Below are 25,592 nucleotides of genomic sequence, written 5' to 3' on the forward strand. Positions count from 1 at the left end.
AACTAATAATAACGAAGAGCTTGTACTGAAGTACCTCAACAAGCAGCATGGAAATATAAAATTTACAATGGAAACCGAAAAGGACGGAGGAATCAACTATGTAGACCTCACGATAAATATTGATAAAGAAGCCAAAAGATTTTACTATGACATATATAGAAAGCCAACGGCCACCGACACAATAAACATAATACCTCAAATCACCCCAACAGCATAAAAATGCAGGATTAAGGCACTTGGTACATGGACTTGAAAGAGCACCTCTTACACAAGAGGCATATAAGAGAGAACTTGAGGTCATATATAATATCGCTGCAAACAACGGATATAAAAAAGCACTAGTAGATAAGCTCAGAAGGACAAATTGAGAACCAAGAAGAAAAATAATAGCTGGGCCACTATGACATATACTGGAAAGCAACATACAAATTGGCAAACTTCTTTAAAAAATACAACATTAACACAGCATTCAAAACATCGAACAATCTAGGGCGAAAACTAAGAACTAACACTAACTCAAAGAATACGTTTAGCAGCCACGGCGTATACAAGCTTACCTGCGGATGCCAACATGGTTACACCGGACAAACAGGACGGCAAACGAGGTTCAGAGAAAAAATTAGAGATTACAACAAAAAAATACGGAATCCAAACATTACACCCGAGTCTAACTTCGCGAATCACATGGTCGAGAATAAATGTTCCCCAGCAAGCATCAATAAAACAGTTAGGGTTCTTCACATACAAGCAAAGGGCAGACGTCCCAACGTACTCGAAAATGTGGAAATCTATAAACAGAAAACATTCGACGGCAGAATAATAAACGAACAGATAAACACAATTTCTGACACAATATTCGAGCCTTTAAAGTTGTTTACAAGAAACAAAGTAATCACACAGGTACAACAGACAAACCCACAACAACAAATAAACACAAAACAATTAACGCACCAAAACAACAAACCAACAAAGGTCAATCGACCTGCTCATGTACCTACGAACTATAAATCAGGCATGCTTAACAAACGAAACGATATCATTTCGTTACGATAATCAACGTTAATAAACGAAACGAAGTCATTTCGTTTCGTTTATTAACCTTAAGATCGTCAAATTAACGAAATGATTTCGTTTCGTTTTCTGCCATATCAAAACGAAATCAAATCGTTTATGTTGATTATTAATTTCAAACTATGCTGGCAAAGCTGATTGATGGCGGAGTCATTAAAGGTGAAAGCATTATCCAAGCTGATTGCAACTTTTCTCATGAATTTTGACAGTACGAACATTTCTCAGAGTATTTTTGACATTACCACCAACGAATTACACAAACAAATTACATAGAGTTTGTGTATGTATGTGCGCTCGTTGTTGCCACCTTACGGCTTCACCATGGCTATAGAATTGCCAGCACAATTCAAACATAAAGTATCACGTTTTCGTTAACGTTTTTAACGTTAACGAAAGCTTTTCGTTTCGGTTAAAAACGAGATACAATTTATCTTGATAATTTCTTTATCGATAATATTTCGAAGTGTTTCAACGGAAACGGTGGAAATTTTTTGATAAACGATTAGCTTAACGTTAAGGTGCATCCCTGCTATAAATACAGGACAAATGAAAACAACAGATCAGAACGAAAATCGACATTGATGATGGCACAACGCCGAAACCGGTTTGTCTCAAAACAAAATTTGATAAGGGATGACGGAAAATCGTTCCAATATACATCAATTAGCAGATAATATTTCTTTTGTGTTTCTATTTAGAAATTTAACGATACATTTAATATATTTAAACTCAATTTTGCCCTTTGTGACAAGCTTATACAAAATTAAAACATTTCATATTATCGTAACTTAGCGCACTTTTTCACTAGTCTTAATTTTGAGCTAAGATTACTTGTGACAATATATCCAAAAATTGTGATGGAGTCAGGATGATTTCAATAGCAATGGTTTTTAAATTTCGGCATTATAACAAAATGTTAGAAAATATTAAAATTTTTTAAAATCGACGTGGTACTGCCCCTTTTTGACTAAGCCATTTTCTATGTTTCGGTAGCCATAACTCGAAGAAAAATTAACAAATCGTAATAAAATTCGGAAAACATAATTTCTTTATGGCAGAAAATACATATTTCTAGTAAAAATAGACGGGATCGGTAAAGAACCACGCCCACTTTTATATAAAAGGGCCCTAGAATAGAACAATAAGCTTTAAAGCGAAAAATAGTTTTGTATCAATGATATTGCACTTACCTAGCTTTATTGTAAGAGAAAATTGCGAGACATTTTTTCTAATGGGCGGCGGTGTCACGCCCCTATTCCGATCAAGCATTAAATAGCATTTCTAGAACCTCAAATAAAGAAATCCCTCGTAACAAAATTCAAAAAAATAATTTATCTGAAATGAACTGTACAATTCAAACTAACGCAGAGTATATAATGTTCGGTTTCACCCGAACTTTGACACCCTTACTTTTGTTTCTCGTTGTTATTTCCGAAATTAATTCTACCTCAGCGTGTTTATATTTTCGTATGCAAACATTTTTCTTATTTACACACCTGTACGCTTCATAAACCTGAACGGCAAATTAATCACAGAACAAAAGCATAGTTGTTGATGACAAAGCTTCATTAATTATATACTATTTGGATTAATGTTGAGCAAAATCATGGCCGCTTTTTATTTCCTTTATATAAGGTAGGTTGAATGTGTGTACGCATTTACAATAAAAATCTTTCAATCGATTTTAGGTGGCGCACGGATCGAAATAATTAGATAAGAATTTGGAAATTTGGAATTATGAGATCGATTTTTAAGTAACTCTTCATTGAGCTCCAAACGTGAACCTTCACAGATAAGTCAATACACCGATTAGATAAGGATTTGGAATTTTGCGATCGGTTTTTAAGTAAATTCGTGGTGAGCTAGAGACTTGAAATATCAAACTTAAGTCAGAGGCCGATGACAGTATAAACCGCCAGGGGGCGCACGGATCGAGATATTTTGAAAAATCGTACGGAACGAAGGGAATATTGCGATAGATTTTTAAGTAACTCCTCATTGAGATGCAAACGTGAAACTTCACAGATAGGTTAACACAAGGGGACAATGCAACAAAAAGTAAAACAAGTAAGGAAGGTTAAGTTCGGGTGTAACCGAACATTACATACTCAGTTCAGAGCTATGGTGACAAAATAAGGGAAAATAACCATGTAGGAAAATGAACCGAGGGAAACCCTGGAATGTGTTTGTATGACATGTGTATCACATGAAAGGCATTAAAGAGTATTTTATGAGGGAGTGGGCCAAAGTTCTATAGGTGGACGCCATTTAGGGATATCGCCACAAAGGTGGATCAGGGTTGACTCTAGAATTTGTTTGCACGATATGGGTATCAAATGAAAGGTGTTAATGAGTATTTTAAAATGGAGTAATCCTTAGTTCCATAGGTGGACGCCGTTTCGAGATATCTCCATAAAGGTGGACCAGGGGTGACCCTAGAATTCGTTTGTACGATATGGGTATCAAATTAAAGGTATTAATGAGGGTTTTAAAAGGAAGTGGTGGTAGTTGTATAGGTGGTCGCCTTTTCGAGATATCGCTATAAAGGTGGACCAGGGTTGACTCTAGAATGCGTTTGTACAATATGGGTATCAAACGAAAGGTGTTAATGAGTATTTTAAAAGGGAGTGGGCCTGAGTTCTATAGGTGGACGCCGTTTCGAAATATCGCCATAAAGGTGGACCAGGGGTGACTCTAGAATGTGTTTGTACGATATGGGTATCAAATTAAAGGTATTAATGAGGGTTTTAAAAGGGAGTGGTGGTAGTTGTATAGGTAGACGCCTTTTCGAGATATCGCCACAAAGGTGGACCAGGGATGACTCTAGAATGCGTTTGTACAATATGAGTATCAAACGAAAGGTGTTAATGGGAATTTTAAAAGGGCGTGGGCCTTAGTTCTATAGGTGGGCGCCTTTTCGAGATATCGCCATAAAGGTGGACCAGGGGTGACTCTAGAATTTGTTTGTACGATATGGGTATCAAATGAAAGGGTATTTTAAAAGAGAGTGGGCCTTAGTTCTATAGGTGGACACCTTTTCGAGATATCGCCACAAGGGTGGACCAGGGATGACTCTAAAATGCGTTTGTACAATATGGGTATCAAACGAAAGGTGTTAATGAGTATTTTAAAAGGGAGAGGGCCCTAGTTCTATAGGTGGACGCCTTTTCGAGATATCGCCATAAAGCTGGACCAGGGGTGACTTTAGAATGCGTTTGTACAATATGGGTATCAAACGAAAGGTGTTAATGAGTATTTTAAAAGAGAGTGGGCATTAGTTCTATAGATGGACACCTTTTCGAGATATCGCCACAAAGGTGGACCAGGGATGAATCTAGAATGCGTTTGTACAATATGATTACCAAACGAAAGGTGTTAATGAGTATTTTAAAAGGGCGTGCGCCTTAGTTCTATAGGTGGGCGCCTTTTCGAGATATCGCCATAAAGGTGGACCAGGGGTGACTCTAGAATTTGTTTGTACGATATGGGTATCAAATGAAAGGGTATTTTAAAAGAGAGTGGGCCTTAGTTCTATAGGTGGACACCTTTTCGAGATATCGCCATAAAGGTGGACCAGGGGTGACTCTAGAATGCGTTTTTACAATATAGGTATCAAACGACAGGTGTTAATGAGTATTTTAAAAGGGAGAGGGCCCTAGTTCTTTTCGAGATATCGCCATAAAGCTGGACCAGGGGTGACTCTAGAATGCGTTTGTACAATATGGGTATCAAACGAAAGGTGCTAATGAGTATTTTAAAAGGGAGAGGGCCCTAGTTCTATAGGTGGACGCCTTTTCGAGATATCGCCATAAAGCTGGACCAGGGGTGACTCTATAAAGGTTTTTGTACTATATGGGTATCAAATCAAAGGTATTAATGAAGGTTTTAAAAGGGAGTGGTGGTGGTTGTATATGTGAAGCCGTTTTTGAGATATCGGCCAAAATGTGGACCAGGGTGACCCAGACCGTCATTTGTCGGGTACCGCTAATTTATTTATTTATGTAATACCACGAACAATATTCCTGCCAAGATTCCAAGGGCTTTTGATTTCGCTCTGCAGAACTTTTGCATTTTCTTCTACTTAATATGGTAGGTGTCACACCCATTTTACAAAGTTTTTTTCTAAAGTTATATTTTGCGTCAATAAACCAATCCAATTACCATGTTTCATCCCTTTTTTCGTATTTGGTATAGAATTATGGCATTTTTTCATTTTTCGAAATTTTCGATATCGAAAAAGTGGGCGTGGTCATAGTCGGATTTCGGCCATTTATTATACCAATACAAAGTGAGTTCAGATAATTACGTGAACTGAGTTTAGTGAAGATATATCGATTTTTGCTCAAGTTATCGTGTTAACGGCCGAGCGGAAGGACAGACGGTCGACTGTGTATAAAAACTGGGCTTGGCTTCAACCGATTTTGCCCTTTTTCACAGAAAAAGTTATCATCCTAGAATCAAAGCCCTTACCAAATTTCACAAGGATTGGTAAATTTTTGTTCGAGTTATGGCATTAAAAGTATCCTAAACAAATTAAATGAAAAAGGACGGAGCCACGCCGATTTTGAAATTTTCTTTTATTTTTTATTTTTGTATTACTGGAGTTGAATGTTGACATAATTTACTTATATACTGCAAAGATATTAACTTTTTTTTAAATTTGACTTAAACAATTTTTTTTTTAAGTGGGCGTGGTCGTTCTCCGATTTTGCTAACTTTTATTAAGCATACATTTAGTAATAGGAGTAACGTTACTGCCAAATTTCATCATGATATCTTCAACGACTGCCAAATTACAGCTTGCAAAACTTCTAAATTACCTTCTTTTAAAAGTAGGCGATGCCACGCCCATTGTCCAAAATTTTACTAATTTTTCTTTCTGCGTCATAAGTTCAACTCACCTACCAAGTTTCATCGCTTTATCCGTCTTTGGTAATGAATCGCACTTTTCGGTTTTTCGAAATTTTCGATATCGAAAAAGTGGGCGTGGTTATAATCCGATTACGTTCATTTTAAATAGCGATCTGAGATGAGTGCCCAGGAATCTACATACCAAATTTCATCAAGATACCTCAAAATTTACTCAAGTTATCGTGTTAACGGACGGACGGACGGACGGACGGACATGGCTCAATCAAATTTTTTTTCGATACTGATGATTTTGATATATGGAAGTCTATATCTATCTCGATTTCTTTATACCTGTACAACCAACCGTTGTCCAATCAAAGTTAATATACTCTGTGAGCTATGATCAACTGAGTATAAAAATACGTGAATAAAATACCGAATGCATTTTATGGAATTCAATTGCCGATAAATCCGAAAACAAAAATTGTTTGAGGCGAAAAAAAAATACACGTGCGTCATTATTTTGACCAAAGAACAACGTATTAAAATTTCATCGAAATCAAAAATCATGTCCTGCGCGGACCAGGTGTCTTGAAATGGAATGAGCCTATTGTCAATCTCACCCAAAATTCACGCACACCCACTGGTGGACCCAAATATTTTGGATTTTCTATGCAGCGCGGAAATATTCATGAATGTGTATAAATATGTAGTTATGTAATTACGAGTGTAAATTGTGTTTTACAAATTAAATTTTTCACATCGAAGTGGTATATTGACGTCCGAAGGTTGGTGGAGGTTGTTTGTTGTGCTCTCGTGGTATGGTACGGGTAATACTATGCCGAAAATTCTGTGCAGTCTGGGAAAAGCGCCGTTTTAACCGTCCTGTTCATGAATAATTTTTCTTCTTACTTCGCATGGCTGGGTACCCGGGTACCACAAGGCAGTTCATACGTGAGAACTAATAGTGGTACCTGGGTATCGCAGCCATGAGAACTATTAATAAAATAAAAAAATCATCTTTATGAAATTATATTTGAAAAAATTTTCTCTCCTTTTTGTAGAAAACTTATTCCCCTTGCCACAATTTTAACACGTTTCTATCTGTAGATTATTTAAAAATGGCTTTTGAATATGCTAAAGGTACCCGGGTACCCATCTATGCACAGGACGGTTAATGCAACTAGCGAAGCAAATAAAATTTTAATGAAAGCAAAGTAGCACAACAAAATAGCTGTAGGAGGCAATGAAATGCTGTTTTGCGTGGGTGGGAAATTTTACATTACATTTACATATCGTGTTAAGCTTTAATAGCGAAGTTAGCGAAATAAATTCAAATTCTATAATTGTATGGAATTTGGTGAGTATAATTTGTTGAGTGGTTTTCTAATATGTTTTTATCGAGTTTTAAGCGGCAAAATAATATAAACGAATTCGATGTTCACTGTTTTGGTGGTGTTAAATGGCAGCAGCATGATTATCATTATGCTTGTGCATATATGTGTGTACTTAGCGGGTGCGTAATTGCCTTTGAGGAAATTTTAATTTCAGCATTTACAACGAATGGGAATTCAAACAGCGAAAGCATTTTGGTGTAAAATTGAGTTACTGTACTTGCTTCATTCAAGAGCACAGAATTTTTACATGAGCGCACACATATGTACATATGTGAATCGAATTTAAATTTCAGCAGCATATGTCCATGTGCTTCAGCTACTAAGGACTTAAAATTTCTTAAAAATTTGTAAGAAAGCTCTATAACTAATTTTACATGTATATGTAGCGTACGTGCAAAATATTGGGCTTTAAACAGTTTCTTTTTATCAAAAGTATTACATTTATAATGGCAATAATCTTCCGGATTAGGCAGGGCAGATATGTTTAGAGACCTTTAGATAACTCAACCACAGTTAAGGGTGGATTTCGCAGTCGATTTTTAAGTAACTTCTCATTCAGCTTAAAACTTAAAACCTTTCACTAAGTTAGGGCGACGAGACACCTTACCAAAAAGATAGGAAAAGGTAGATCACCTAGTCCGTCCTGATGTCGCGTAGTTTAAATTTTTCCCAAACTATTAAATAAATTATAAATTAAAAATTGCTTCAAATAAATGTTTTCATACACCTAAAGCAATGAGGGCAATCCCCGCTTAAAACTCATACAAATAGACAACATTGGTTAATTCGTTGTAGTTCTATAAATAGAACAAAAAATCAACAAACACCAAGTTTCTTTGAAACCGCCTTACCAACGCATAACTTTAAACACATGATTACATACGGAGTATGTCCGTAGCATAAAGCAAATATGCAAAGAAGGCAATTGGGATGCATTTGTAACACTTCAACCATCGTAGGAGTGCGGGTTCAAATCCCACTCCCGGGAAAAAAGGCTTTGAAGAGATTTACAAAGTATAATCGAAACAGCTGGCGCCTTGTCCGTCCTGATGTCGCGTTGTTTAAAATTTTTCCAAACTATTAAATAAATTATAGATTAAAAATTGCTTCAAATAAATGTTTTCATACACCTAAAGCAATGAGGGCAATCCCCGCTTAACTCATACAAAAAAAAAGCAAATTTCCTCTATGTGGCGTACAGGTAGAAATAATAAGGAAATCCATTCAAGATTTGTTATCCTAATATGAGAATAGTAAAAAATATACCATTACAACAATAATGTAAAGAAATAATTGTTGAGGTTTTCAGATCACATTAGCTTTGTGGATAAGTCAAGTATGATGTCTAAAGCCTAGACGTTTAAATAATAAATAGAACCGATCACTCTATCAGCCCCCGAAAATAGCCGACCATATTGAACATTCTGTCAAAACGCTGCCAAAATACTTAAAAGTAGCCATCTTGAATATCAGACAGCTGATGGATAAGATACATATATTTCACTTGTTTTGTAGACAATCCTCCTTAAAATAAAAATCTTTCCTTAATATTTTCATATTTATTCAGTTTTTGTTAACATTTGCAGTATTTATATTATTTTTTTACACGAGTTCTTTTATTTTTTTTTTTTTTTTGTTTTTGTTCCCCGTTTTTATTTGTTATTTAGCCTTAACTGACATTTTTTCAAGACTTTAGTTTTCCAAATTTTTTCAATTTTTCGGCATAAAAGCTTTTCTCTGTTAATTGTTATTTTGGATTTTTTAGCAGTTTCTTTTTTTTCATTCTTTTTATTTTATTTTTTAAATTTTTCATGAGATATATGGGGAATTCTTTGTCAAATCAGCCACCCCCTGCCCATTTCAATTATGGGGAAAAAATTTCTTTCATTACTAGAAAAAATTCGTCGAGATTGTGGAGGGTGGAGCCGTGTGTAGAAGTCCACGAAAGTGGGGAAAGCTTCTGACCGCCGTTCACCTGGGAATGGCCAGACCAATTCTTTTGCATGCGGTTCAAGCAGCTCACTACTGCCGGTCGCTTGCGGCCAGTATCCTCTGGGTAGCCGCTAAACATCCGTTTAGCGGTGAGCTAATGTGAGAAGGCGACAACCTGGCTAAGCCACTCTGACAAATTCGTCGAGAAGTATAGTTTTTTGTGCCGTTAGGTGTTTTTTAAAACTAAAGTTTTTAACCTGTCTAAAGTGAGGCATCTCGCAAAAAAGTGCCATTTCTTAGTCAAAAATGATCGAAAAAAATATAATTCCTCAATAATAATGAACAAATTACTTATTAGAAATATTGTGGGGGTCGCTAAACAAGAATCCGATGTCAAATTTCAAATTCAAGATGGCGGATCCAAAATGGCGGACAGTACTTTTCTTACTGTTGCCCCATTTTTACTAAATTCTGTATGTCGGATGATTTGACAAAGAATTCCCCATATACATTTACTGCGTTTTTATTTGTATATATCTCTTTAACTTTTTTCACATTTCTGCTTTTTATACCTTTCATGAACATGAAATGGTATATTACCTTGGGTCCGATGTTTGTAACGTTGAGAAATATAGAAGATAGACTCACCATTAAGTATACCGAATTGATCAGGGCGACGAACTGAGTTGATATAGCCATGTTCGTCTGTCCGTCCGTCCGTCCGTCTGTCTGTCCGTCTGTCTGTTTGAACCCCTCAAATTTTGAGATATCTCAATGAAATTTGGCACAAGGATGTATTTTTGTATTATATTAGACATTTGTCGGATCCGGTAGGATCGGACCACTATAACATATATCTCCCATACAACCGATCGTTCAGATAAGACGATTTTGGTCATTCCTGCCGCAATTTAGAAAGTATAAACGTGAAACTCGGTGATATATATTCTAATATATCATAGAAGATATCCTGAAAAAATCACTTTGATCGGAGCTATATATAGTATATATCCCATACAACTGATCGTTCAGATAGAAAGATTTTTGGCCATTTCTTTCTTAATTTCCAATATAAAAACGTTAAACTTGGTGATATTTGTTCTAATATATCATAGAAGATTTCTTGAAAAAATCACTTTGATCGGAGCTATATGTATATAGTATATACCTATCCCATACAACCGAACGTTCAGATAGAAAGATTTTTGGCCATTTCTCCCTTAGTTTCCAATATAAAAACGTGAAACTTGGTGATATATATTCCAATATATCATAGAAGATTTCCTGTAAAAATCAATTCGATCGGAGCTATATATAATATATATCCCATACATCCGATCGTTCAGATAAGGGGGCCATTGTTTATTTTATATTTATCTTAAAAATCTTTTAGGTATGTACATCTGTTCACTATATATTTCCTATCTTATACATCCTATTATTTGGAGATTACGAACGGGATAAGATTATTGTTCAGCCCCATTCATGAAAGGTATGAAGTCTTCGGCAAAGCCGAAGACAGTCCCATCCTTACTTGTTTCGTTTAATTTTTTCATCATTAACTAACTCTTTCTTTATTGTTTTGCTGTTATTTTTCCAGGTTTTATTTCCTGTATCATTTTGTTATCTCTGTGGCAATTCCAAACTTTGTTAGCACTTACCTTTTGCTTTTAATTTTTAGGTTTTTCTTAAAAAAATTTAAATTTAAAATTTTTTTGGTATTAGAAATTTGTTTACTTATATGACGAGTTTTATCGATTACTTGTATATTCTTCAAATTCCAAATCGCGTTTTATTTATTTTTAGTTATTACATTTAATCGTTTTATTATTTTTATACTCAGCGTACTTTGCACACAGAGTATATTAACGTTGATTGGATAACGGTTGGTGTACAGGTATAAAGGAATCGAGATATATATAGACATCCATATATCAAAATCATCAGTATCGAAAAAAAAATTTGATTGAGCCATGTCCGTCCGTCCGTCCGTCCGTCCGTTAACACGATAACTTGAGTAAATTTTGAGGTATCTTGATGAAATTTGGTATATAGGTTCCTGGGCACTCATCTCAGATCACTATTTAAAATGAACGATATCGAAAATTTCGAAAAATCGAAAAAGGGCGATAATTCATTACCAAAGTCGGATAAAGCGATACAACTTGGTAGGTGGGTTGAACTTATGACGCAGAATTGAAAATTAGTAAAATTTTGGACAATGGGCGTGGCATCGCCTACTTTTAAAAGAAGGTAATTTCAAAGTTTTGCAAGCTGTAATTTTCGGGTCGTTGAAGATATCATGATGAAATTTGGCACGAACGTTACTAACGCTACTGTATATGTGCTAAATAAAAATTAGCAAAATCGGATGAAGAACACGCCCACTTTATAAAGAAAACATTTAAAGTCAAACTTTAAGAAAAAATTCAATATCTTTACAGTATATAAGTAAATTATGTCAACATTCAACTCCAGTAATGATATGGTGCAACAAAATACAAAAAAAGAAGAAAATTTTAAAATGGGCGTGGCTCCGCCCTTTTTCATTTAATTTGTCTAGAATACTTTTAATACCATAAACCGAACAAAAATTTACCAATCCTTATGAAATTTGGTAAGGGCAAAGCTTCTATGATGATAACAGTTTTCTGTGAAAATGGGCGAAATCGGTTAAAGCCACGCCCGGTTTTTATACACAGTCGACCGCCCGACCTTCCGCTCGGCCGTTAACAAGATAACTTGAGCAAAAACCGATATATCTTTACTAAACTTAGCTCACGTACTTACCTGAACTCACTTTATCTTGGTGTTAAAAATGGGCGAAATCCGATTATGACCACGCCCACTTTTTCGATATCGAAAATTTCAAAAAATGATAAAAATACCATACCAAATACGAAAAAAGGGATGAAACATGGTGATTGGATTGGTTTATTGACAACTTCACATATACAGCTAAGGGCCACTCCCTTTCAAAACCTTCATTAATACCTTTAATTTGATACCCATATCGTACAAACACATTATAGAGTCACCCTTGGTCCACCTTTATGGCGATATCTCAAAAAGGCGTCCACCTATAGAACTAAGGCCCACTCCCTTTTAAAATACTCATTAACACCTTTCATTTGATACCCATATCGTACAAACGCATTCTAGAGTCACCTCTGGTCCACCTTTATGGCGATATCTCGAAAAGGCGTCCACCTATAGAACTAAGGCCCACTTCCTTTTAAAATACTCATTAACACCTTTCACTTGATTCCCATATCGTTCAAACACATTCTAGAGTCACCCCTGGTCCACCTTTATGGCGATATTTCGAAAAGGCGTCCACTTATACAACTAAGACCCACTCCCTTTTAAAATACTCACTAACACCTTTCATTTGATACCCATATCGTACAAACACATTATAGAGTCACCCCTGGTCCACCTTTATGGCGATATCTCAAAAAGGCGTCCACCTATAGAACTAAGGCCCACTCCCTTTTAAAATACTCATTAACACCTTTCATTTGATACCCATATCGTACAAACGCATTCTAGAGTCACCTCTGGTCCACCTTTATGGCGATATTTCGAAAAGGCGTCCACCTATAGAACTAAGGCCCACTTCCTTTTAAAATACTCATTAACACCTTTCACTTGATTCCCATATCGTTCAAACACATTCTAGAGTCACCCCTGGTCCACCTTTATGGCGATATTTCGAAAAGGCGTCCACTTATACAACTAAGGCCCACTCCCTTTTAAAATACTCACTAACACCTTTCATTTGATACCCATATCGTACAAACACATTCTAGAGTCACCCTTGGTCCACCTTTATGGCGATATATCAAAAAGGTGTCCACCTATGGAACTAAGGCCCACTCGCTTTTAAATAGTCACTAACACCTTTCATTTGGTACCCATATCGTACAAACGCATTCTAGAGTTACCCCTGGTCCATCTTTATGGCGATATATCAAAAAGGCGTCCACCTATGGAACTAAGGCCCACTCGCTTTTAAATAGTCACTAACACCTTTCATTTGGTACCCATATCGTACAAACGCATTCTAGAGTCACCCCTGGTCCACCTTTATGGCGATATTTCGAAAAGGCGTCCACTTATACAACTAAGGCCCACTCCCTTTTAAAATACTCATTAACAGCTTTCATTTGATACCCATATTGTACAAACAAATTCTAGGGTCACCCCTGGTCCACCTTTATGGCGATATCCCGAAATGGCGTCCACCTATTGATCTATGGTCCACTCCCTTTTAAAATACTCTTTAATACCTTCCATTTGATACCCATGTCATACAAACACATTCTAGGGTTACCCTATGTTCATTTTTCTACATGGTGATTTTCCCTAATTTCTCTCAAAGCTCTCAGCTGAGTATGTAATGTTCGGTTGCACCCGAACTTAGCCTTCCTTCTTGTTTCTTGTCTTTTATTTTTTCATTTTTCGTCGTATTATTAATTTTTGCTAGTTTTATTTTTTCTTTTTAATATTCTTCTAATTTAAAAAACTTGTGTCTAAAATTTTGATCATACTTGCCGGGGGAATGAACCCAGGATCTTCGGTGTGGTAGGTGGGGCACGCTACCATCACATCACGGCGGCCGCTACGATTGAAGAACAACAACACAAAAAATAAGAAAACACCGAGTAATTATTAAAATTTCTAAGAAATTAAGAAAATAACAATTGATATTAGGGAAAAACAAAAACAATTATATAAAGCAATATGCACATGTCTCGCTAATTAAACACAGATGAAAATAAAAAAGCTAAAGACCAAAAAAAAATAAAATTAAACATATATATATATATTTACTAGCAGAACCGGCTCACGTTGTTCTGCCCTAACTTTGGTCTATCTGAATAAGTTTTAAAAACTTTTTACTTCTTTCTCTCCCTCCTGCTCTCTACCTTTTTTCCTTAATCGTTTGTTGAGTCCTCCCTGTGCCTTTCACATTCCCTGCGTCTCTTTCTCCCTCTCCGTTATTTCCTCACTTCTTTTCCGATCCATCTATCCCTATCTATCTATATTCGTTTACCTCTATCTCTTTCTCCGTCTCTTTCTCCTTCCCAGTCTCAGTCCTCGTCAAAGTTCAAGTCCCAGTCGGTCCCTGGTTCATTTCCAGGAAAAAACCGTTGTTAATACTTATCTAGGCAAAGGGCTCCCTTCATACCAAATTTCAAGCAAATCGAACCATGAAACGAATTTGTTCGAATAAATCGGTTCTTGGTCTGCTTCTCGGAAAAAAAAAGTTTCGTAATAACTAATCTAGGCAAAAAGATATCTACGTAATAAATTTCATAAAATCAGCCGTCCTATCCAGTTTTATAACCTTACCTAACTTTGGTAATGAGGTATCGAAGTTTTCCCATTTTTCGAAATCTTACATATCAACAAAGTTACCAAATTTCCTAAAAATATAAAGTTATCGTGTTATAGGGCGGACAGACGGACGTTCGGACATGGTTCAATATACACATTTTTGGATGCTGATAATTTTGGGACCCCAAACTCACATTTATAATAAAAAGATTATGGATAGTGGGCACTAAATAACGCTATTGAAAATTCAGTTTCTATATTTATATTTAGGAAATTTTCTTTTGAAAAATTATAGCAAAATGTTTTGTTAATGTCACGATAATTTTGTTTCGCTGGAATATACATAAAGACCTTGAGTTTGTTATTCTGACAGAACAAAAGCTGTTTATTTAACTAACTAACCACGTATTCAGGAAATTTCATTGGAAATGTCAATTTAAAAAGCTTTATAAACCGTTGGTACTTCCTTGTTTCAAAGTATAAAAGGCCGAGTGAATTAAGTAAAAGCCATTTACTTTGTATAATTTTAATTTAAGTTTAGAAGTATTTTTATTGTGTCGAATTCTTGAAATCTAGAATGAAAAGTTTTTGAATATTTTGTGTTCACGCGACCAAATTCCGTATAAAAAGCGCTCACAAAATTGATCTTAATTTACGTAATACTTAACAAGCAACGAGTAAAATATTAAACTAAAATGAATTCACGAAATAACTTCGCGCTTCTGTTTGCCGTCCTTAGCTGGTTTTTGATATATACAAATGCTCAATATCGTATTTGGAATGGAAAAGATAGGAATATAGAGAAAAGCCCATATTTGGCGTCAATACATGATTCTGGTATATATATTTGCACTGGTGCGTTAATAAGTTTGCAAATGGTGCTTACAGCTGCGCACTGTGTGGCATACTCAAGAGGGAACCTCATCGTTGTGGAAGCTGGTATAACCGATTTAGACGATACAACAGAAGATGGACAAATGCGCGGTGTGGAGAGTATACATCATCCATGTGATTATAGTCCCGAAACAGGGCATATGGATATAGCTGTGATTAAATTGCATACACCCTTTAGGCGGGGCTCAAGAGTAGAAATAATAGAACTTTGCGATACTACATTGAACCTGGGCACAAAGATGAGAGTCAGCGGATGGGGTGCAACAAGTGGAGATAACGAGAGGTATTCATGTACACTCCAAACTACTAATGTGAATATAGTACTAACGCAGGAATGTGCGCCTATGGCTGCGATCTTAGGGAACATGATAACAGAATCAATGATATGTGCTACGCGTGATGGAACTTCTCCGTGTCAGGGAGATTCTGGGGCACCGGGCGTTGTGAAAGGAAAACTTTGTGCTGTGGTATCATATGGGATATGTTGTGCGAATCCCAGTTATCCGACTGTATATACAGATGTAAATAATGCAAAGGTTAGAAACTTTTTAAGAGACGCTATGGCTTGGCTAAGCTGAGATATTTCTACCAGCAATTGAAATGGCATTATTATTATTTTTCCTATTGTATTATCTATAAATAAATGTTTATGATTGCGTTTTAATACAAATATTTGATTGTACTTAATGTGAGTGTGACGCATGCAAATGCCTTAGGTTGTGGGACCAAACTTAAAACATAGCTTTAAAGTTACCACATTAATGAATAGAACACGAAAAAAAATTACAGATTAAGTACACGGCCCTCACTAGGGTAGACACCTTTTCGTTGGCGTGAGGGCTTAGCCGAACTCCATAGCGCCCGACTAGGAGGGCGGCGGGATGTGGGTGACCAAGAACTGCCAACCCCATAAAAAATGGTATTAGAAATTTGTTTACTTATATGATTTTATCAACTATTACATCAATAGTTTTGTATATTCTTTCAACTCCAAGTAGCGTTTTATTTGTTTTTAGTTAATACATTTCCTCGTTTTATTATTTTTTCATATCTCTTTTAATTTTTTAATTTTTCGTCGTATTATTAATTTTTGCTAGTTCTATTTTTTCGTTTATATATTTTTTTTTTTAATTTGTTTAGAATTGGGTTTGTTTACTTTTTCTTTAAAATTTTTAATATTTTTTCACGCATATACTGCTGCTTTATCTTTATATTTCTACAACTAGTTATTATACAAATTTATTTATAAAATAAATAATTTTTTTATTTATTTCTTTGGATATTTATATTATTTCGTTTCCGGCTTTTTTTTTTTTTTTTTTTTTTGTTTTTCACAGCAAACTTTGAAGTTCTTAATAGTATTGTTTTCTTTATAGTATTTTATTACTACCTTTCTTGTTTGTCCCCTCATTTCCATACGAATTTTTGACCCACGGAAGAGTCTTTTTCGGTAACTTCCCGTTGAGCTAGACACTTGATACTTAGAACATAGTTCAGATATGGGAGACATTACAATGCAAATGAACAAAAACCGCTAGGTGGCGCACGGATCGAGATATATAGAAAATTTATTTTAAAATGGATTTTTTGCGATCGCCTTTTAACTAACTTCTCGGTGACCCCGAGACTTGAAACTGAGCACATAGTTTGCGAGTCGATGGCACTACAATTCGTGGAAAACAAAATGCCGCCAGGTGGCAGACGAATCGAGATAAACGAAAAGTCCCTGAAAAAATGCAGGGAATCTTGCGATCGATTTTTAAGTAACTTCCCGGTGAGCTATAGACTTGAAACTTGGGCCGCGAGTCAGAACCTGTTGACAATGCAATATCTAATCAAAAATATTTCGCTGGGTGGCGCATGGATCGAGATATTAAGAAAATTAGTTTTGATTTGGGGATCTTTCAATCCATTTTTAACTAACTTCCCGGTGACCTAGAGACTTGAAACTTGGCATACAATTCGGGGCTTGGTGACAATACAATTTACAGAAAACAAAATTCCGCTAGCTGGCGCGCTGAGTGAGACAACTACAAGTCCCTGAAAAACGAGGGGAATCTTGCGATCGATTTTTGAGTAACTTGCCGGTGAGCTAGACTTGAAACTTGGGCCGTGGGTCAGACCCGGTGACAATGCAACATTTGATCAAAAAAATTCCGCTGGGTGGCGCATGGATCGAGATATTAGGAAAATAAATTTTAATTTGGGAATCTTTCAATCCGTTTTTAACTAACTCACAGGTTACCTAGAGACTTGTAAGTTAGCATATGGTTCGAGACCCGGTGACAATACAATTTAAAGAAAACAATATCCCGCTAGGTGGCGTGCTAATTGAGATAACTACAAATCCTTGAAAACGAGGGGAATCTTGCGATCGATTTTTGAGTAACTTGCCGGTGAGCTAGACTTGAAACTTGGGTCGTGGGTCAGACCCGGTGACAATGCAACATTTGATCAAAAAAAATCCGCTAGGTGGCGCATGGATCGAGATATTAGGAAAATTATTTTAATTTGGGAATCTTTTAATCAATTTTTAACTAACTTCCCGGTTACCTAGAGATTTGTAGCTTAGCACATAGTTCGTGACCCGGTGACAATACAATTTATAGAAAACAAACTTCCGCTAGGTTGCGGCTAATTTAGATAACTACAAATACCTGAAAAACGAGGGGAATCTTGCGATCGATTTTTGAGTAACTTGCCGGTGAGCTAGACTTGAAACTTGGGCCGTGGGTCAGACCCGGTGACAATGCAACATTTGATCAAAAAAATTCCGCTGGGTGGCGCATGGATCGAGATATTAGGAAAATAAATTTTAATTTGGGAATCTTTCAATCCATTTTTAACTAACTCCCAGCTTACCTAGAGACTTGTAAGTTAGCATATGGTTCGAGACCCGGTGACAATACAATTTAAAGAAAACAATATCCCGCTAGGTGGCGTGCTAATTGAGATAACTACAAATCCTTGAAAACGAGGGGAATCTTGCGATCGATTTTTGAGTAACTTACCGGTGAGCTAGAGACTTGAAATTTGCGACGTGGGCCAGAACCCAGTGTTAATGCAACATTTGATCAAACAAATTCGCTAGATGGCACGCGGATCGAGATAGTAAGAAAATAAATTTTAGTTTGGGATTCTTTGAATTCCCGGTTACCTAGAGACTAACAAAGTTCCGCTAGGTGGTGCGCTAGTAAATCCTTTAAAAACGGTCTTGCTATCGATTTTCGAGTAACTCCCCGATGAGCTAGAGACATGAAACTTGAGCCGTAAGTCAGAACCCGGTGACAATGCAATATCTTATCAAAAAAAAAATCTGCTAGGTGGCGCATGGATCGAGATATAGAGAAATCTAGCTTTAAATTTAAAACTAACTTCCTGGATATCTACAGACTTGAAACCTGAAATATAGTTTAAAACTCAGTGACAGTGCAACGTTTGATCAAAAAATGTGAGCTACGTAACGCACAAGTCGAACTATTTAGAAGATTGGGCCATACCTTCATGGCTAGCCTCCTGAGTGTTGCAGGAGTTGTAGAATTCCACCTCGTTGAAGGCCCAACTCAATGCACGTCCTTGCATACTTTTAGGCGTACGCGACTTTCACCACGATTCTTTTAGACTTTCAGGCTTATTCGAATTTCACCACGATTTTCAGCTGTGCAAATTAGGTAGCTGACAAACGAGGTGCAATTCTCTTGTTATGATGCGAGGTGGAATTCTGTTGTTTTCGCCAGTGTTGTCAGCGAAAAGTCCACTAATTCTATTAAATCTTGCTAATTTGAACAAATAAATAACGATAAGAATTTTCACTTAGGAATTACTTAAATTACTAATCAAAGTTGCAATTGATTTTTTGTAGGCAGTACTAAAAAATTTAAAATAAAAGGAAGATACAAAATTTTTAAGGACTACCTTTATATAAATGGACCAAAAAATAGAAGGCAATTTTTCCTTTAATACAGACATGGTCTGGTTGATTTTTGACTAAAAAACTTTAACAATAGCTCTTGTAAAAGAATTTCGGGATTTAAAATTATTAAGGTATAGCGCGTGTTTAAATTTTAAATAATCAATTAGTTAATCACAAGAACATGGTTTGCCTTAAATTGAAAGATTGCGCTCCACCTTTATAGTTTTAAATCCCAAAATTCTTTTACAAGAGCTATTGTTAAAGTTTTTTAAGACAGAATTCAACAAGACTATGTCTGTATTAAAGAAAAAGTTGCCTTCTATTTTTTGGTCAATTTATATAAAGGTAGTCCTTAAAACTTTTGTATCATCTTTTTTTAATTTCTTATTGCAATTTTTTTGTCTTAATATTTTTATTTTCGTTCCTGAATTTAAAAAAATGAACGTATAAAAAATAAAGAAAACGGGCTCAAAAATGATAACCAGTGATTACAATTGTATTAAAATTTATTTGCTCTTAAAACATAAAAAAATAATTATAATGCAAAATTGAACAACAAATAAACAGAAATAAATGTAAGGCACGATAACCTGGGAAGAGATTTTAGGCCGAGCTTCTCTTCCAATTTGCGTCGTGCCCCTTTTAGTTTTTCCTACAAATTGGCGGGACGGAACCTACTTGTTTTATGCCGACTCCGAACGGCATCTGCAAGGCAGGTGAGTTTTCACTGAAGGCTTTTCAAGGCAGAAATACTGTCAGAGTGCTTGCACACTGCCGAGGGGCGACCCCGCTTGAACAAATTTCTTCTAATTGAAAAAACTTGTTTTTATAATTTGATCATACTTTACCCGGGGAGTGAACCCAGGATCTTCGGTGTGGTAGGTGGAGCACGCTACCAGCACAACACGGCGGCCGCTAAGATTGAAAAACGGCAACCCAAAAAATAAGAAAACACCGAGTAATTATTAAAATTTCTAAGAAATTAGGAAAATAACAATTGATATTAGAGAAAAACAAAAACAATTGTATAAAGCAATATGCGCATGTCTCGCTAATTAAACACAGATGAAAAAAAAAAAATTTAATTAAAAAATTTTAGGCACTTCCTTCATATAAATGGACAAAAATCAGCGAAAAACGTCTCCTTCTATAAAGACATATTCTTGCTAAACTTTGATTTTTAAATTTTGACATAGAAGTGCAAAAATATTTATAAGAAGTAAAAATATAAAAGTGGAGGAAAAGTGGAAAGGAAGTGCTTAACATTTTTTTATTTTATTATACTCAGCTGAGCAGAGCTCACAGAGTACCTATATTAATTTTCTTCGCATAACGGTAGCCCGTAACTGCATAAACTAATCAAGATAGATATAGAATTCTATATATCAAAATGATCTGGGCGAAAAAAAAATTCATTTAGCCATGTCCGTCCGTCCGTCCGTCTGTCCGTTAACACGATAATTTGAGTAAATTTTGAGGTATCTTAATGAAATTTGGTATGTAAGTTCCTGGGCACTCATCGTAGATCGCTATTTAAAATGAACGAAATCGGACTATAACCACGCCAACTTTTTCGATATCGAAAATTTCGAAAAACCGAAAAAGTGCGATAATTCATTACCTAAGGCGGATAAAGCAATGAAGAATAGTAATATTTTGGGCAATGGGCGTGGCACAGCCCACTTTTAAAAGAAGGTAATTTAAAAGTTTTGCAAGTTGTATTTTGGTAGTCGTTGAAGATAGCATGATGAAATTAAGCAGGAACGTTACGCCCATTACTATATGTGTTCTGAATAAAAATTAGCAAAATCGGATGGCAATCACTCCAGTTTAAAAAAAATTTTAAAAGTCAAATTTTAACAAAAAATTTAATATCTTTACAGTGTATACGTAAATTATGTCAACATTCAACTCCAATACTGATATGGTTTAACCAAATACAAAAATAAAAGAAAATTTCACAATGGGCGTGGCGCCGCCCTTTTTCATTTAATATGTCTAGAATACTTTCAATGGCATAAGTCGAACAAAAATCTACCAATCCTAGTGGAATTTGGTAGGAGCATAGACCCTATGACGATAATTGTTTCCTGTGAAAATGGGCAAAATCGGTGGAAGCCACGCCCCCGTTAACACGATAGCTTGAGCAAAAATCGATATATCTTTACTAAACTTACTTCATGTGCTTACCTGAACTCACCTTATCTTGGTATTAAAAATGGGCCCTTTTTCATTTAATATGTCTAGAATACTTTCAATGGCATAAGTCGAACAAAAATTTACCAATCCTAGTGAAATTTGGTAGGAGCATAGACCCTATGGCGATAACTGTTTCCTGTGAAAATTGGAGAAATCGGTGGAAGCCACGCCCCCGTTAACACGATAGCTTGAGCAAAAATCGATATATCTTTACTAAACTTACTTCATGTGCTTACCTGAACTCACCTTATCTTGGTATTAAAAATTGGCGCAATTAGACTATGACCACGCCCACTTTTTCGCTATCGAAAATTTCGAAAATTGAAAAAAATGCCATAATTCCATACCAAATACGAAGAAAGGGATGAAACATGGGGATTGGGTTGGTTATTTGACGCAAAATATAACTATTCTTAGGCGATTTTGAGATATCAGATATGGCCAACTAAGGGTCACTCCGTTTTAAAACCCTCTTTAATACCCTTAATTTGATACCCATATCGTACAAACACATTGTAGAGTCACCCCTGGTCCACCTTTATGGCGATATCTCGAAAAGGCATCCACCTATAGAACTAAAGCCCACTCCCTTTTAAAGTACTCCTTAACACCTTTCATTTGATATCCATATCGTACACACACATTCTAGAATCACCCCTGGTCCACCTTTATGTTGATATCTCGAAAAGGCGTCCACCTATAGGACTAAGGCCCACTCCCTTTTAAAATACTCATTAACATCTTTCAATTGATACCCATATCATACAAACAAATTCTAGACTCACCCCTGGTCCACCTTTATGGCGATATCTCGAAAAGGCGTCCACGTATACAACTAAGGCCCACTCCCTTTTAAAATACTCCTTAACACCTCTCATTTGATACTGTTAACGTACAAACACATTCTAGAGTCACCCCTGGTCCACCTCTATGGCGATATCTCGAAAAGGAATGCACCTATAGAACTAAGGTCCACTCACATTTAGAATACTTTTTAACACCTTTCATTTGATACCGTTATCATATAAACACATTCTAGAGTCACCCCTGGTCCACCTTTATGGCGATATCTCGAAAAGGAGAACTAAGAACTAAGACCTAGTCCCTTTTAAAATATTCACTAACACATTTCATTTGATACCCATATCGGACAAACACATTCTAGACTCACCCCTGGTCCACCTTTATGACGATATCTCGAAAAGGAGTACACCTATAGAACTAAGACCTAGTCCTTTTAAAATATTCACTAACATATTTCTTGTAAATTTGTTTTTTTGGTTTCGGGTTTACAGTCCAATAAATCAGAAAAACGCATTTTTTATTTTCTCGCCAACGTTTCGACCTTTTATTTTGGTCTTCTTCAGGGCTCAAAATTACTGCGTTCTTCCTTGTCCAGTTGTTTTGTATAGATATTTTGTTTTCTGCATTGTGCAGAAATGGTCATATATAAAATTTTAAATTATAGGGCTTTGGGATTAGTATTTTATAAATTTGAATAAAATTGAAAAGAAATAAGTAATAAAATGAACACAATGTAAATTCAAACAACAAACTATATATGTACAACCGAAACCAAAAAACAAATTTACAATAAATAAAGAAAACAGTCGGTAGTACAAAAAATATGAAATACTAACACATTTCATTTGATACCCATATCGTCCAAACACATTCTAGACTCACCCCTGGTCCACCTTTATGGCGATATCTCGAAAAGGCGTCCACGTATAGAACTAAGGCCCACACGCTTTTAAAATACTCATTAACACCTTTCATTTGATACCATTATCGTACAAACGCATTCTAGAGTCATCCCTGGTCCACCTTTATGGAGATATCTCGAAAAGGAGTGCACCTATAGAACTAAGGTCTACTCCATTTTAAAATACTCATTAAAACATTTTATTTGATACCGTTATCGTACAAACACATTCTAGAGTCACCCCTGGTCCACCTTTATGGCGATATCTCTAAAAGGAGTTCACCTATAGAACTAAGACCTAGTCACTTTTAAAATATTCACTAACACATTTCATTTGATACCCATATCGGACAAACACATTCTAGACTCACCCCTGGTCCACCTTTATGGCGATATCTCGAAAAGGCGTCCACGTATAGAACTAAGGCCCACACGCTTTTAAAATACTCATTAACACCTTTCATTTGATACCGTTATCGTACAAACACATTCTAGAGTCATCCCTGGTCCACCTTTATGGCGATATCTCGAAAAGGAGTGCACCTATAGAACTAAGGTCTACTCCATTTTAAAACACTCATTAACACATTTTATTTGATACCGTTATCGTACAAAAACATTCTAGAGCCACCCCTGGTCCACCTTTAAAATACTCATTGACACCTTTCATTTGATACCCATGTCATAAAAACACATTCCAGTGTTACCATAGGTTCATTTTCCTACATGGCGATTTTCCCTTATTTGACAAAGGATGAAGGAAAATCGTTTCTACAATTTTGTCGATATTTCCCAAACGTATGTGATGTGGAATTAAAAACCACTTATAAACCATCTACGAAACCCTACGAAACCAAGGCAGCTAAGCTCTCAGTTGAGTATGTAATGTTCTGTTACACCCGAACTTGAGACTTCCTTACTTGTTTTTATTTTCTCCTTTTCTTACATTTTCTCGGTGTCTTAACCTTTCTGTGAAGTTTTACAGTTGTAGCTCAATGAGAACTTACATAAAAATTAATCCCAAAATTCCCTCCGTTTCGTACGATTTTTCTAAATTTCTCTTCCCGTGCGCCCCCTAGCGAATCTTTTTGTATCGTGTCATCGGCTGTCATCGACCTCTGAATTAAGTTTGAAATTTCAAGTCTCTAGCTCATCGAGAAGTTACTAAAAACCTGGTTTGAAAATTTCCAAATTCTTATCTAATTATTTCGGTCCGTGCGCCACCTAACGGATTATTTCCTTTTGTTGCATTGTCACGGTGTTCAAACCTATGTGTAAAGTTTCACGTTTGTAGCTCAAAAATCGATTGCAAGATTTGTATGAAAAGCGGACAAACATTCAACCGACCTAATATCAAGGAAGTAAGAAATAAAAATAAGAAAACACTGAGTAATTTTTAAAATTTCTAAGAAATTAAGAAAATAAAAATTGATATTAGAGAAAAACAAACACAATTGTATAAAGCAATATGCGCATGTCTCGCTAATTAAACACAGATGAAAATAAAAAAGTTAAAGACCAAAAAACAAAATTAAACATATACTATATATATATATTTACTAGTAGACCCGGCACACGCTGTTCTGCCCTAACTTTAATCTATCTTAACAAGTTTTAAAAACTGGTTACTTCTTACTCTCCCTCCTGCTCTCTACCTATTTTCATTAATCTTTTTTTCAGTCCTCCCTCTGCCTTTCACTTTTTCTGCGTCTCTTTCTCCCTCTCCGTTGTTTTCGCCTACCTCTATCTCTTTCTCTGTCTGTTTCCCCTTCCCAGTCCCAGTCCCATTTTCAGTCCTCGTCAAAGTTCCAGTCCCAGTTGGTCCCTGGTTCATTTCCCGGAAAAAAGCATTGTTAATACTTATCTAGGCAATGGACTCCCTACATACCAAATGTCAGGCAAAACAAGCCATGAAAAGAATTTGTTCTAATAAATCGATTCGTGGTCTGCTTCTCGGAAAAAAGGTTTAATAAATACTAATCTAGGCAAAGAGATTTATACATAAAAAATTCATTCCGAAGGCCGGCAGAATCTCTCATGTGTCAACCAAGGATTTCAGGACAATCAGTCTCTCGTCGTTTCCTCTTAAGACGTTTGAGCGGTTGATTGACCTGTACCTACGGGAGAGGATACCTCGGTGTTACTGTCGGCTTCACAGCATGCGTACTGCAAGGGCAGATCGACGAAAGCGGGTCTCCATTCGATCGTAAAGCAAATAGAGGCGTCCCTAGAAGACAAAGAGTATGCTCTGGGTGCCTTTCTAGACATCGAGGGGGCTTTTAACAAT

At 36.0% G+C, this 25,592-nt stretch overlaps 2 protein-coding genes across 27 annotated transcripts in view; one reads left to right on the plus strand and one right to left on the minus strand.

Moving 5' to 3' along the window:
• Positions 1 to 25,592, minus strand: part of Trpm (transient receptor potential cation channel, subfamily M) — a 793,755-nt gene that overhangs the window by 295,489 nt on the left and 472,674 nt on the right. The gene's annotated exons all lie outside the window — the stretch shown is intronic.
• Positions 15,086 to 16,152, plus strand: LOC137245316 (trypsin alpha-like). The gene has a single exon (XM_067775774.1). It carries the CDS (start codon positions 15,290 to 15,292, stop codon positions 16,064 to 16,066), a length of 777 nt encoding a protein of 258 aa, XP_067631875.1. The 5' UTR covers positions 15,086 to 15,289; the 3' UTR covers positions 16,067 to 16,152.

The sequence above is a fragment of the Eurosta solidaginis genome, chromosome 3, assembly GCF_040869045.1.
Source record: "Eurosta solidaginis isolate ZX-2024a chromosome 3, ASM4086904v1, whole genome shotgun sequence".
Lineage (NCBI taxonomy): Eukaryota > Metazoa > Arthropoda > Insecta > Diptera > Tephritidae > Eurosta > Eurosta solidaginis.